Genomic DNA, 12,858 nt, shown 5'->3' with positions numbered 1-12,858 from the left:
TTTATCCCACATTAAAAAACACATAGGTGGACACTGAATAAAATGTTTTGGGGTTTTTTTTAGCAGCCCCTCTGCACACAAACACACAGAGCTCCTGGTGGGCGAGCAAGTCGGGATCTCCTGCAGACAATGTACCATTATACAGGACCACCTCACAAAAGGCCACAGAAACTCCACACCTTAAAAGGGATAGTTCAACATTTTGGCAAATTGGCCCATTGCCATAATCCCACTCTACCGCCTGAGCCACTGCCGCCCCTATAGTCTTAGCAGTAGGTTTGTTACCTTAAATTGTCAGTACAAGCCATTTTTAGAACGGCGGAGCAGAGCCGCAAGCTGCTCAACAAATACACAATCCAACAACTCCAAAACGCAAGTTGTGACCGGCACATTCACCACGCTAACGGAACGTTACGAGACAGAGTTGTTTTCGAGTTTGATGAGGGAAACCTCCGTAGCGTAGCTCTGAGCAACTCACGGCTCTGCTCGGCTGTTCTAAAAATAGCTTGCACCAACAAGAGGGAATAAACCTACTCCTTCACATAAGAAAGAAAAAAATCCATTACGACGACAGCTGCCATTTCATAACTTTATTGAAATGTTAATATAGAAAGGAGAAAAATTAAAAAGTAGAAAAGTGAAAATAATAAAAAGCTCAAAGTAAGAGCTTTAGAAAATAAAATACACAGGTTTATATTACAAACACTTGACATGAGGCATTTTCCCAAACGTCTGGAGTAGAAAAAGATGCAAATTTTGAACAGAGAGGCGAAGGAGGCTTATCACAGGCGGAAGCGATCAGAGAAGTTTGGTGAGTGGGGTATGGTGAGGGGAACTTCACTCTTCTTCACTGTAACAGTCCTATAGTGTCTGATGGGCTGAGCCTTGTGGACCTGCAGAGAGTAAAGACAAACTGTGAGACAGACTGGAGCTGCAGGCACAGGTTGCTGACCACAAGACTGCAGTGTATATACCAGCCTGTGTTGCATGTGGTCTTTGTTGTTATGGGATATAAACCTCATGATAATCAGTATGATAATCAGTTAATACTGATTAAGACAAACCTGGTCTTGCCGTAGCCTGGCGATCTCATCCTTCTGCCTCTGCTCCTCCTCTTGTCTCTGCTGCTCCTCCATGAGCGCCCTGAGCGCCTCCTTCTCGCTGGCCACTCTCTCGTACTCCTGCCGCTCCCGGGCGCGTCGCTCCGTTGACAGCTCGAAGGCCTCTACAGCTGTGGAAGAATTGATGCCTTCTCAAAGTGCAGTGGCAGATGAGGATAGAGGCAACACGAAGAGTGAGCAACAATGAAGAATGCCACAGCACAAAAGCTGCAGCACTGGTCTTTCAACAGAGTCTCACCTTATTCAATAAATGTCACCTTAGATAAACAAAGCCGGGCCGTGCAGCCAGTGCTGCAGTCTTAACGTTGTCGCAATGTGAACATGTGCAAGAGTCACATCACAAGAAGACGGACCAAAATTTTCTTTTTTTAAAATAAGGTACCGACAGTGAGACCAGTGACCTCTCAGCAGTGTTACCTGCAGCAGAGGGCGTAGCACACACTGATCTTGGTGACCTTTGTGCTCTTCATGGAGGGAAACTGAATATGCACTTGGATATTTGTTGAATATAATAATCACCACATTATGACACAGCGTGATCACATCAGAGTAACACTAAAAAAAAAAAAAAAACCTGATTCGTGAAAGTGAATTCATGAATGACCGACCGCAATCACTGATCTGGAAACAGTCTGACGGCTATTTAAAGTCAAAGATGAGCCATCGGCTGATTAAGTGACAAATATGTGAAAACATTTGGCCTCATTCAGAAACTCTGTTTGACACTCTTGGGTTATTAGCCGCACAGCTCAAGGTAAAGCCTCCTGTCACACATTATGTCCACGTGTTCAAGCTCAAATATGACGTTAAGTTGCAATAACACAGCTACAGAGTTGCCGTATCTGTATCAATGTCCAACTTAATCTTTATGTGACAACATTGTGCTGTGTTGTGTTGGTTTTGATGGAGATCTGATGCTTGAACTAAATGTTCTAGTCTCCCTCAGCTACATCAACAAATGATAACTGTTGTCGTCTTCCTGTGCACAGCTGTATCGTTACAACACAGGAACTGAGGAATTGGTCATGTTAACGGTATGCAGATATGATGCGTGTGTGTGTCAAAGCCTAATACGTCAGAAACTTGCGACTGCGATAATCTTTTGACTGGAACTGTGTGTATTAAGGAGCTGTGGGAGCGGGTTGGTGATGTGATCCAGATGTGGATGTTGACAGTCTCACCTGTTGCGGTCCGTGCCTCCATCTTGGGCTGGAAAGGCTCTTTGTGAGTGACTGTGTTAGGATTGGCCTTGAATGTCGCTGCCTCCTCCCGCTCTTTCTGCTCTTCTTTCACCTACAAAGCACAGAGGTCAGGTTTCAATTCTACCTTTGATCTTTAAAAAAAAAAAACTATTGTTCCTCTATAGCCGTGTTTCCACCACAGGAACAAGTTCCTGGAACCAGGAACTATGCATGTTGACTAAAGCTACTTTTCCACTGAAAGTTCCAGGAACCTGTAGTACCCAGAACTAAACGGTTCCTGTGGCCCGCCGAGGGCTGAAGTCCCGGGGAGATTATGCAAAATGTAGCCTACTAGTCTTTCAATTACACATACAATGACAATAAAAAAAATTTAGATAACTTCTTTCTCCCACAATGTTGTGAATGCGGCTATATTATATTTGGTGGAAAAACAATCAAACAAATCCACGCTAAAAAAACAAAACAGCGGGCATCTGGAATTGAATGTACTGCTGGGTAAAATGCAGAAATGAGTGCTCATCCAATCAGAGATGTTCAGTGCGCAGTGTTCCTTTTCTATCCCGGACTAAATTTAAGCTGCTTTTCCAGCTGCAAGCCCACTGTTCCGTGTTTTTTTTTTTTTTTAAGGCGGGTGTTTCCCCACCAGATATAAATTAAAAATGTAACCCGAGGATACCATACTCACAACAATGTGGGAGAAAGAAGTTATTATGTCCATTACACTGTTGTGTTTGGGGAACTAAAAGTCCCAGGAACCTCTGGTGGCTTCTGTTCATCATACCTTCTGTTCCCAGCGACTGCTCTTCACAGCACCACGTTCATCTATGAGCAGCCTGAAGGGCTCTGGCTTCGTCGGCTCCTGCTTCTTCCTCTCAGGAAGCACCACGGTGCCAAAGTCTGGAAGAGGCTGAGCCTTGAACTGTGGAACCTGGAGAGAGTTCAGAGGACAGCGATTTACACTACTATGTCTTTATTGTTTGGATGTGTGAGGACACTGGGGAAGTGTGACAGCACCTCTTCGTTCTGCTTCTCCAGCCTCTTCTCCTTCAGTGCCCTCCTCCCTCGCTCCCTCTCTTCAAAGGAGAAGGGACAGACCTCCACGTGGTGGGTCTCTGGGAGCCGGGGCTGGAAGGGGAGGCCGAAGTGAGGCACTGGAGGGGCCTTCACTGGTGACGGACGCTTTTCCTGCCAAGAGACACCAGGTTTAGTCCTTTCCATGGGAATGGCAGGGATGGAGGGATTTGGGTACCATTGGTGCTGTAACTTATCATCCTGACAGTTTGGTTTGATCTACATCTAAAAACACTCAGGCATAAATAGAAAATATAAATGTTTTTGATTTGAGAAGCTTGGATCTGAATATTTTCAATTTTAACTTCAAAAGTGACTTGACGATAAATGAATTGATGACAAAAGAACATGCCCTTACTTCCTCGACCTTGCGCTCCACACGGACTCTGTTCTTCAGGGCAAAAGCTGGAGACTCTGGTATAGTTATTTGTAAAACTTTCTTCTCCGGCAATCCCTGTTGATCAGAGGAAATCCTGTTTAATAACAGCCAGCCAAGTGTAAACTTCAGCACTTGGCTCTGAACTGTTGGCAGCAAGGCTTCAACTCACCACAACTCCCTCCAGGATCTTTTTGGGCAGAGGCTGCGGCTTGAATGTGTGGGGCTTCTCTTCGTCGTCCTGAGGCTTCTTGGTTGCCTGTCTCTCCTGGAGCCTCTTCTCTACCTGCAGCTCAAACCCTGCGGGTACTGTGGGCTCCTTCACTGCGGGCTTCTTTAAATCCTCTGGCTGCTCCAGGATTTTCTTGTTGAGCTCCTGGGCCTTGAACTTGAACCTGTGATCAGAACACAACACAGTCAGGAGTCTGTGCAGACAGGAGAAACACTCAAGGCCGAAGTAAACGTTTCTAGCAAAAGAAACGGGAGGCAGCCACTCGTGTACGCTTATGTTAATTGGTCATTATTTATTTTTAAATGCATTCACCTTAATTTTCCCTCATATTTAAAACAAGCTCTAATTCCTTATAGTACACAATACAGCCTTAGACATACAAATCACCTTTTTCCATATTCCTACAATATCTAAAGAATCTGGTCGTCGTTCATTTCAAAGCTACATCTGATTGGAACAATCTCCTATGCCAGCTTGGGTCTATTACTTCTCTTTATGGTCTCAAAACATCACTTCCAATCAATTTGCAAACTCCCTGTTCTTATTTTTGATGGTTTTTTTTTTGTCTTATTCTTATTTCTCATTTCATTTCATCATCATCCTTTATTTAACCAGGCAAAAAATTGCTAAAAAAAAAAGTTTCTTATTTAGGCAATGGCCTGGTATTTCCCTGTTCATATCTCTGTTGCTTCTTAGATTTTTTTTTGTTGTATAACCTGTAATTTTTTGAGACTCATTTTTTCCCCCCATTTGTAAGCACGGATATCACCAAGTTGACTACTAAATTGATATCTGGCTGTTTGTGGATTAGTTGGGTGAGTAAGTGTGTGTGTATGTATAAGTCCTGTAATGTGTTTCACTGTATTTCTTTTTTCTGTACTTGACTTTGTATTATTGTATTCATTTTGCAGAAGGACCCCCTCGAAAATGAGATCCTGAATAAATAAATTCAAAGTCAAATTAAATGCGAGTTTGACCTTTTCAGCTTTTGGAGCTCCAATGATTTATGATACATTTTAACACATGCCCCCTCAATGGGGAGGACAGAGTCTTAGTAGAGGAAATTATTTTCCATTCATTTGCCACATAAATATCTACATTTTATTTACAAAATTGTAATAATATTAGATCCTGCTGAAACAAACTGCAGTTCAACTGTGGAAATCCAAGGAAACTGGGTAAAATGCCTGTATTCTACATGTGTTATGTTGTTATGTCTCTTTGAGGCTGACTAAAGGCTACTTACTTCTGAAGGTTCTCCACCTCTTCAGCCTCCAGTTCAGCGCTGCTCTTGGTCGCAGTGGGTCGGCTCCTCTGGCGGGTCATCAGGTTTGGAGAGTGAGGCATGGTGAGCTTCAGGTGCTCTCCCTTCACTGCGGTCGGCCCTAGAACCAGTTTAACATGTTAATCATTAGATGCTAATTCAAAAAAAAAAACCCAAAAACAAACACCAAAACTGAACACTGATGAAGCAAAGAGAACCACCTCTCTCCTGACTCTTGCGGCTGCGCAGATGGTAGCGGTCCGGGGTTCGATTCTGAAACTGTATTATCTGCTGGGCCATGGGCACGTAGGCGCCAGACTCTGTCTTCTTCTTGCCCGTGGACAGGTTGAAGGGTTTGGGGACTGTGGCGCCTCTATTGGTCTTTGCCTAAAAACAAAAACAAGTGAGGGGTGCACTGACAGTTGTATGTACATTTACAGAAGGCTGTTCAAATGTGTCACTATTGTGTGGCATTTTCTTGAAATTAAGTTAATACAGCAAACGGAGCTTCATGGAGCTTCATGGTTTCAAGAAAATGTCCAAATTGTCAGAATAAGAAGCGCTTACCTGAGAGGCACGTCTGCGAAGCATCATGCGGGACGCACTGGATGAAGCGCTCGCTTCTGTGGAAATGGTACAACGGTCAAACAATAACAGACCAACAGCTTATAGAGGGTACGCACGTGACGTCACGGTACTAGGTAGTCGCTGCGGTTACGCCCACTGAGTGGAAGAGCTGCCAAAATTTTAAATCTTTGAGATGAAGCATGCTTGACCTACCAAAGCCTCAAAAAGTCACTCGAACAGTATTTTTTTCGATCGATTGGCTGCTTTTCTGATTCAGGTGTCATAGTGATGATGGTTAGACGGATGAATTAGTCCAACACATCCTAATGTTTGACATGTCAGAGGTTTTCAACATAGAAGCGAGGTGTCAGTTTAACTGCCATAAATATAATTAGTGTGACTGATTGTTCTTCTGTTTGGCCATTTTCTTCCGCCTTTTTACGGTCTTCTTCTAGTCCTTCATACTTTGTGCTATTTCAACAATTCATATATCAAAACGTGCAGCTTTTTTTGAACTTTATCGGCATTACTTTTCTCTTTTTAACTATTTATACTTTTTCAAATATTTAACTTTTTCACAAAAAATCTCACATTCATCAAAGTCTCAACCTCTCTTCTTCACAACTCCACTGTAGTGTAGGGGTTAGGGTGGATGTTTGCCAACCCTAAGGTCACTGGTTCGAATCCAAGGGAAGAACTCTTGTTATGTTATGTTGAATTCTGCTCTCCTCCCCCGCCTTCAATTGGTTACAGGTGTTTGTTATCTCCTTGATTACTCATACCAGTTTGCAGCACATCATCACATTACAATGAATGACAACAGTTTTGAAAGCAGTGTGCTCTCTGTAGCCGAGTGGCAGAGTAAAGGTTTAGTGATCATATGGTCATGGGTTCGATTCCTGCCTCAGTCTTTTCACTTCATTGCTTGACTTTTGATTCCAATTATTCAGCTGTCATTGGACAGTCTTTGATTCCTCATAGTATAAAGCTCATTGTAACTCAGGTTCTCTGTGGCCATATGGTTAGTGCTCAGCCTGAAATTCACAGACATTTTCATTCTAAGTCATTCAAGCTTGACTCTCAAGCTTTCTTGATGTTGACAGTGTGCAGATCATTAACAGACAACAGTCTCTGCAACTGTGTGCGCACTGTGGCCTAGAGGCAGAGTGGAAGTCTAATGACCATGAGGATGTGGGTTCGATTCTGACCTTGGTCAAACATTTGTATGGTGATCACAGCTTGCACTATTTGCTAATTCTGCAACAGCGTTCAGTTGCTGTCAGCAGTCACACCATTTCCATTCTTGGAAATGCTTTTTCTAGTTTATGATGTCATTTTATGTTTTGTATAATATTTTATTTAACACGTTTATTTTTATGCAGATTTAATTTCTTTACTCAACACCTCTGCACAAGAGGAAATAATGTCTGTTCTTTGAGTGTGACGGACTTATTTTGATGCAACACTCCAAGAAATGAGAAAGAAGAAGTTTTTTGTCGCATGGTGGAGTCATTCCCTCAGGGCATGACAGGCATTTTAATTTCCTTATACTGTGTTGTATGTGTCTGTATATGTGTGAAACATGTTTAATTGTGTTGTGTGTTCGACAGTGGTGGTTGTAATAGTCAGGATGAGCATTTCTGTCACCCTGCTGATACCGCGGTCACGCTGTGTGTTACAGAAGTAATTAAAAACCACAGCTCCAGACATGCACGGGGGAAAAACGGCGTCGCCGTCGCACCGACTGCACGCGGCTACGCGCCGCTTTGGGTAACGAGCGCAGCGCGCACGTCGCGCGTTAACATTGGAGGTCGGCTGTTATCAGTATAATCAGAGACCATGAATGAGTTCGCCTCAGTTTCACATGATTGTCACTGTCAGCCTGTTAGAAAAACATTTTACTGACCCCAGCTGAGACGCTGAGACCCCCCCTCCTCCCTCAAAAACAAAAACTCTTCGGATCTGAACGATTCACACAAGTCTCCTAATTGGTCATGAAAAAAGCGAGTTTCGCTTTTCGGCGCGCTGTTTGCATCCCTGAAAAACACAACGTAAACAATGTGACTGTATTTACATGTAGATAGCCGACTGCAGGAGGAGGGCAAAGACCAGTGGTTAGTTTTGGTTTCTGTTTAAATCTAAATGGCCAATTGACCCTTCGCCAACTCCTCCCACAAACGGCTATTGTCCAATCCTACGTTAGCAACCGTAACTATAGGCCTGGCAAGCTTTCCGCAGTGAGTCATTACGTTTGCTTTTGTGGACACATTTTGAGACTAAAAACGAAAAACATTTGTTTGTAGAGAAGGATGTTGTTGTTGCTGCTGCTACTATGGCGGCGGGGGCGGCGGCGGCGGCAGCAATATAGAGATGTTCAGATACGAGCTGACTTTTTTTTCGACTTGAGCAAGTGTAAATATGGGGATAACCATATGTTCACCTCCAAAATGACAGCTGTACTTTTACCGCGTTTACCTGGGCTTTTAGGCGAGGGATCCTCCAGGCAGGGACTGCTTTCACTGACTGATACAGCGGTGGGAGAAAAAAAAACAGCAGCCAAAGCTGTATGTGGTTCACAATCGCCCAAAAACTTAGAGTTCGACAACGTTTCATGACCAGTGAGATGACGCAAGTCTTCGTGGGTTGATAGCGGTTGACAGACGGTAAAACTACCGGTCCTTACTGCTGCTCTGTACATTGTCCAGTCGTGTCGTTGAACAGATGTTTTATCCTCCTGCGCGAGTCACGTCACTGAAAACTATGAATGATCTTTGTGACTTCTTCTCTCTATTATCTCAGAACAGTTTATCCAGAAATTTGCTGATATTTCCTTTGAAATCGATACCAAATACTGCCAGGAGCATGGCTGGGAGTGAAAGCTTGCCCGCCGTAGCAACAGTAACCAAGGGGGCGGGGCTTACGCAAAGGGTCAAATTGAGGGAGGTTTGTTTTGCCACTCGGTCTGAATGAAAGGGGCGTGTCCCAGGGGGAAGTGACGTAAACGTGTACCCTCTATTATCCTACATGTACACAAATCCATTCAGTAGTGTTGTGGCATTCCCACAAAGTGAGACAGTTCCATCTACTCACTTCCAGCCAGAGCAGCTTTGTAGCTGGCCTCATTCTTCTTGCGATGCAGAGCCACTTCCTTCTGGAGCTTCTTGATGCGCTCCAGCTCCAGCTCCTCAGAGCTAAGCTGCCTGTCATCAGCCCAAAAGAAATAAAAATCTGTTTTAGAACTCCACTTTTCGCCATTGAGTACTTGAGTCCAGAAGCTAACTGCGTCTTTCCACTGTTACTTTCATTTCTTAGTGGAACAGAAAAGTTCCAAGTTTAGAGCAGAAATACACCGTATGAACCTACGATGGGGAAATTAACCGTGTCGCAGCAGCAGACAGTGAAAGGAAAATAGAGCAAAGACAATAAATAAAAAGCAATGAAGAAAGAGATGCAATATTTGAAGAGGCTGACGAACAGTTTCACGAGTGATACTAGCAGTAGTCTTACCCTGTGGGTGCAGCTGGCACACTCCTGCTGCCCGACTTCGAAGACTCAGCAGGGTCCTCCACAGGACTCCTGGAACAAACAAGTGCAGTTGAAAAGCTGTTGCACAGTGATGAAGTCTTGTTGCTATTCCAGTTCAGAGAAGGCGTCACCAGTGCAGGGCAGGAGGACATCTTGATGACATGACGGGACACTTACTTTTTCTGTTTCTTAGACGGTGGTGCAGCGGATGTTGGCTGAGCTGTAGAGCTGGTTACGCTTTTACGTTTTGAGACCCTGAAAAGAATGAAGAAAACTGAGTTATAGAAAAACGCGGTGACAAGTTGAGTTAACTTCTATCTCCTGTCACGAACAGAACACCTTACATCCAAACTCTTTGTGTTTGGATGTAATTTAAAAAAGGAATACTTCACCCAAAATCGATAATTCACCAATTTTCTACTCACCGTCATGCCAAGGAAGGGTTTGAGAACTTTCAGTTATCTGGAAACGGATTTTCATATAATGGCGGCAGTATCCAAAACAGTTACTCTTCCTTATCGATTTTGGGTGAAGTTTCCCTTTAACCACATCTTGATGCAAATTAGAAATACCTGCCTTGATGTCACCACTGAGCCACAGTAAATTTGTCTAGTAATGGATCGTCTGAAGCACATTTCAGTTTCATTTATTATAACAATTTCAAACTGGTAAAGTTTACTTCATTACAGAGCTAGATAGATAAATATATAAGCTTTATTGTCTGTCATGAGTGACAGAAATTCTTCTTTGACAGGCTCATATAAAAACACTAAAAAACAAACATTAAAAACAAAAACGTTGTGCGTCATGCTAAAAAAGGAGAAAGGGGGCTGTTAAAAGCAGCAGCAAAGTGTTCATTTTTTATTGTTCAGGGTGGTTATTGCAGAGGGGATGAAGGATATTTTGTAGCATATATAGGATGAGCTGTGCATTAAGTCACTCAGCACATCCTTGTCCTGTGCTCACTCTCAAACATTAATCAGCTCAGACTGGCGAGCTGATCACAAAAAAACCCTTCACAGGAACCGTACCTGCGTGGTTGGGCAGGGGCTTTATTGATGGTCCTCCTTGATTGGCCACCTGTCTGCGTTTCAGGACCCCAGGACGTGACGATATTTCTAGGTGGCGATGTGGAAGAGCCAGGACCTAGAACATAGATCAATCCACATTAAACAAGCGTTATCAATAGAAATGGCTGAATTTTCTTTTCAGGACCACCTCAAATTACAGGGCAGAGAATTATGCACATACTAAATAAATCGCTATAATGTAAAGAACACTAACCAGCATCCACATCTGTCTCGACTGTAGGACACACAGTGGCCGTTGGTTTATCATGCATGTTGCTTCTTCCCATTGGAGTAGCGAGGAGAGCATCTGCACCCACGGCCTGTTGTTCTGTATTGACACAGTCAACAGTTGAGTCGAGAAATATTCTAAAACATACGTACTATAGCCCGTTTTCAAAACCAGTTCCAGTTTAAGAGCTCCAAGTTTGTGGTAACAGGAAACTTTAATCATGGTCATGTGAAATGCATAATACCATAACATAGCATTTCAAACAGGGTCACTAATAAAATTAAAGGAGACAAACATAGAAATTCACTCTATGTATAATTAATAAATAGTAGTAATAATAAATGTATTTATAAAGCAATTTAGATCAAAGTGCTGTACAAGTTGATGAAAACAGAGACAAAAAACATCAAGCAGTTCACAAGCAGAAATATACACCATACCAAGCCATACCTTAAAAACCTTAAACAGACCTGGCTGGTGTCAAGCGGATAAACAAAAACAGCCAAGTACACCACAGATCAGTTCATACAGTGGTGTAGAGTTCACGTCTAACCAAAACAAGAACAATGCTTCAAAGCATCACTGCTACAGGAATCGGTTTACATGACTTCTTCCTTATGTTATTTAATCACTCTTGTCCAGTGGCTTTTCTGACTGCATGAGGAAGCAACAAAGAGCGACCTGGTCCTAAAAACAAAACACTGTCCAGGGTAAGTTTGCTGTGAGGATTACACCCACAACGTTGAAAAAAAAAATGGCACAAATAAAGAGTTGTGCGTGTTGAAGGAGACTCACCAAACCACTTGTCGTCTATGTCTGCGCTAGCCAGCTCTCTGAGGTCCACGACGTGGGACGGGGCGTCGAACTCGTACAGCTCCGAGTCGCTCGTAGCCATGACTCTTCCTCAGCTCACCTACAGAAGAAACCAGTAAACATGGTCAACAACCACATCCCCTGCTTAACAACCTGCATTTAGTATTAGCAACCAGGCTAGCAACTAAAGATGGGCTAACGTTACATCTAATAACTGCTTTTCGATGGGTGGTATCGCCTGTAAGTTAACGTACTAAATAAACAAGATAATTGAACCAAGAGACATGCATTTCACGGTTAACAATGTGCATTTGTTGGGTTCATGTTACTATTCAGATAGTAAATTGCGCCACGAAATCAACTTTAGTGGTATAACTGTAGGTTAACTGTTACATTGCGGCTCTGCTATCGAGGCAAAAACAACTGGTTAGCTCTGCCTAAACACAAGCGGTCGAACTTATAACATGCTTTGTTTTGCTCATTCTTAGTAACACATAACAAATATAGCAACATTCACGCCACTGCCTCGTTTAATAAAGCTGAACCCTGAAATGTATTGATTTTGCTGCTTAGAAAATATTTAGGGAAAAACTTACCGCAGCAGTGCGTTTTCAGGGCGACGCAGAAAACGAATAACTCCGCGCGGATGTAACGTTAGTGTTTAAACTGCTTTTAAGTCGTTTGAAACAGCCAACGGCTGACGTCCTGTGCGCCAGCTCGACGCTCATTGGCTCACACGCGTCAACTTCCTCTGACACGCCAGACCACGTGATCAGCCCTTAATATAATACATCCATGGATCAGCCCCGTTAATATAATACATCCATGATCAGCCCCCACCGGTATGTAATTTTTACAGTCTGGTATGTAGGCCTAACAGGTACGACGTGAACAACGCCTTTACTGGGTCAAGATCGTTTATGATTTTGTCAAAACTATAAAAAATACAATCAAGACAGAAAAAAACAGACGTCACAACCCTCAGGCTGAGAGTGAAAACCCAAAGAATAAAACTCAGTTTCATTTTATATACAGTGTGTGGTTTCAAGATGTTATTCGAAAGTAGGTAGGGAGGGGGACAGTTTTTTATTTCTACTCAGGCGGTCTTACCTATGTTTCGACCTCTTTTATAGCCTACAGTCTGTTTCAAACGTTTCAATTGAAACGAGCCCCGGCCACCAGGGGGCCCCAAATGATCGCCAAAAAGTAAAAGACAGAATAATAAGGGACCGGGCGGGCAGCCTTGGGGGGCAGTACGCTACACTTTTGCAACTTTCACAAAAATGTAGTCCCAATGGGCTCTGTGCACAGCTCCTTCCTGAACTTCCTGAACCTGAGGGGACAGAGCCTTCTCGTCTCCCAACCCATCAGAGACTGTACAGACCCCC

The 12,858-nt window shown here is 43.2% G+C and overlaps 1 protein-coding gene across 1 annotated transcript; it reads right to left on the bottom strand.

Annotated features, from left to right (window-relative positions):
* Positions 1-569: 569 nt before the first annotated feature.
* On the bottom strand, positions 570-12,177 carry tpx2 (TPX2 microtubule nucleation factor). The gene is made up of 17 exons (XM_085783083.1): positions 12,067-12,177; positions 11,453-11,570; positions 10,643-10,756; positions 10,390-10,504; positions 9,536-9,613; positions 9,341-9,409; positions 8,918-9,033; positions 5,834-5,886; positions 5,488-5,653; positions 5,249-5,387; positions 3,943-4,165; positions 3,753-3,848; positions 3,338-3,508; positions 3,105-3,251; positions 2,303-2,414; positions 1,065-1,249; positions 570-893 (listed from the first exon to the last, which is right to left on the bottom strand). Exons 2-17 carry the CDS (start codon positions 11,550-11,552, stop codon positions 783-785), a joined length of 1,995 nt encoding a protein of 664 aa, XP_085639209.1. The 5' UTR covers positions 11,553-11,570; positions 12,067-12,177; the 3' UTR covers positions 570-782.
* Positions 12,178-12,858: the final 681 nt, after the last annotated feature.

The sequence above is a fragment of the Trachurus japonicus genome, chromosome 7 (genome assembly GCF_045865225.1).
Source record: "Trachurus japonicus isolate A0001 chromosome 7, Traja_1.0".
Lineage (NCBI taxonomy): Eukaryota > Metazoa > Chordata > Actinopteri > Carangiformes > Carangidae > Trachurus > Trachurus japonicus.
Note: the sequence above shows the minus strand (reverse complement) of the source record. Positions and strands in the feature narration are given on the sequence as shown.

Excerpts from the sequence above, each read along its gene's own strand:
- tpx2 (XM_085783083.1), bottom strand. The coding sequence starts at position 11,552 with ATGGCTACGAGCGACTCGGAGCTGTACGAGTTCGACGCCCCGTCCCAC. Across the intron at positions 10,757-11,452 it reads CATAGACGACAAGTGGTTTG|AACAACAGGCCGTGGGTGCA; the intron begins GTGAGTCTCCTT and ends GTGTCAATACAG. Across the intron at positions 4,166-5,248 it reads GAGGTGGAGAACCTTCAGAA|GTTCAAGTTCAAGGCCCAGG; the intron begins GTAAGTAGCCTT and ends TTCTGATCACAG.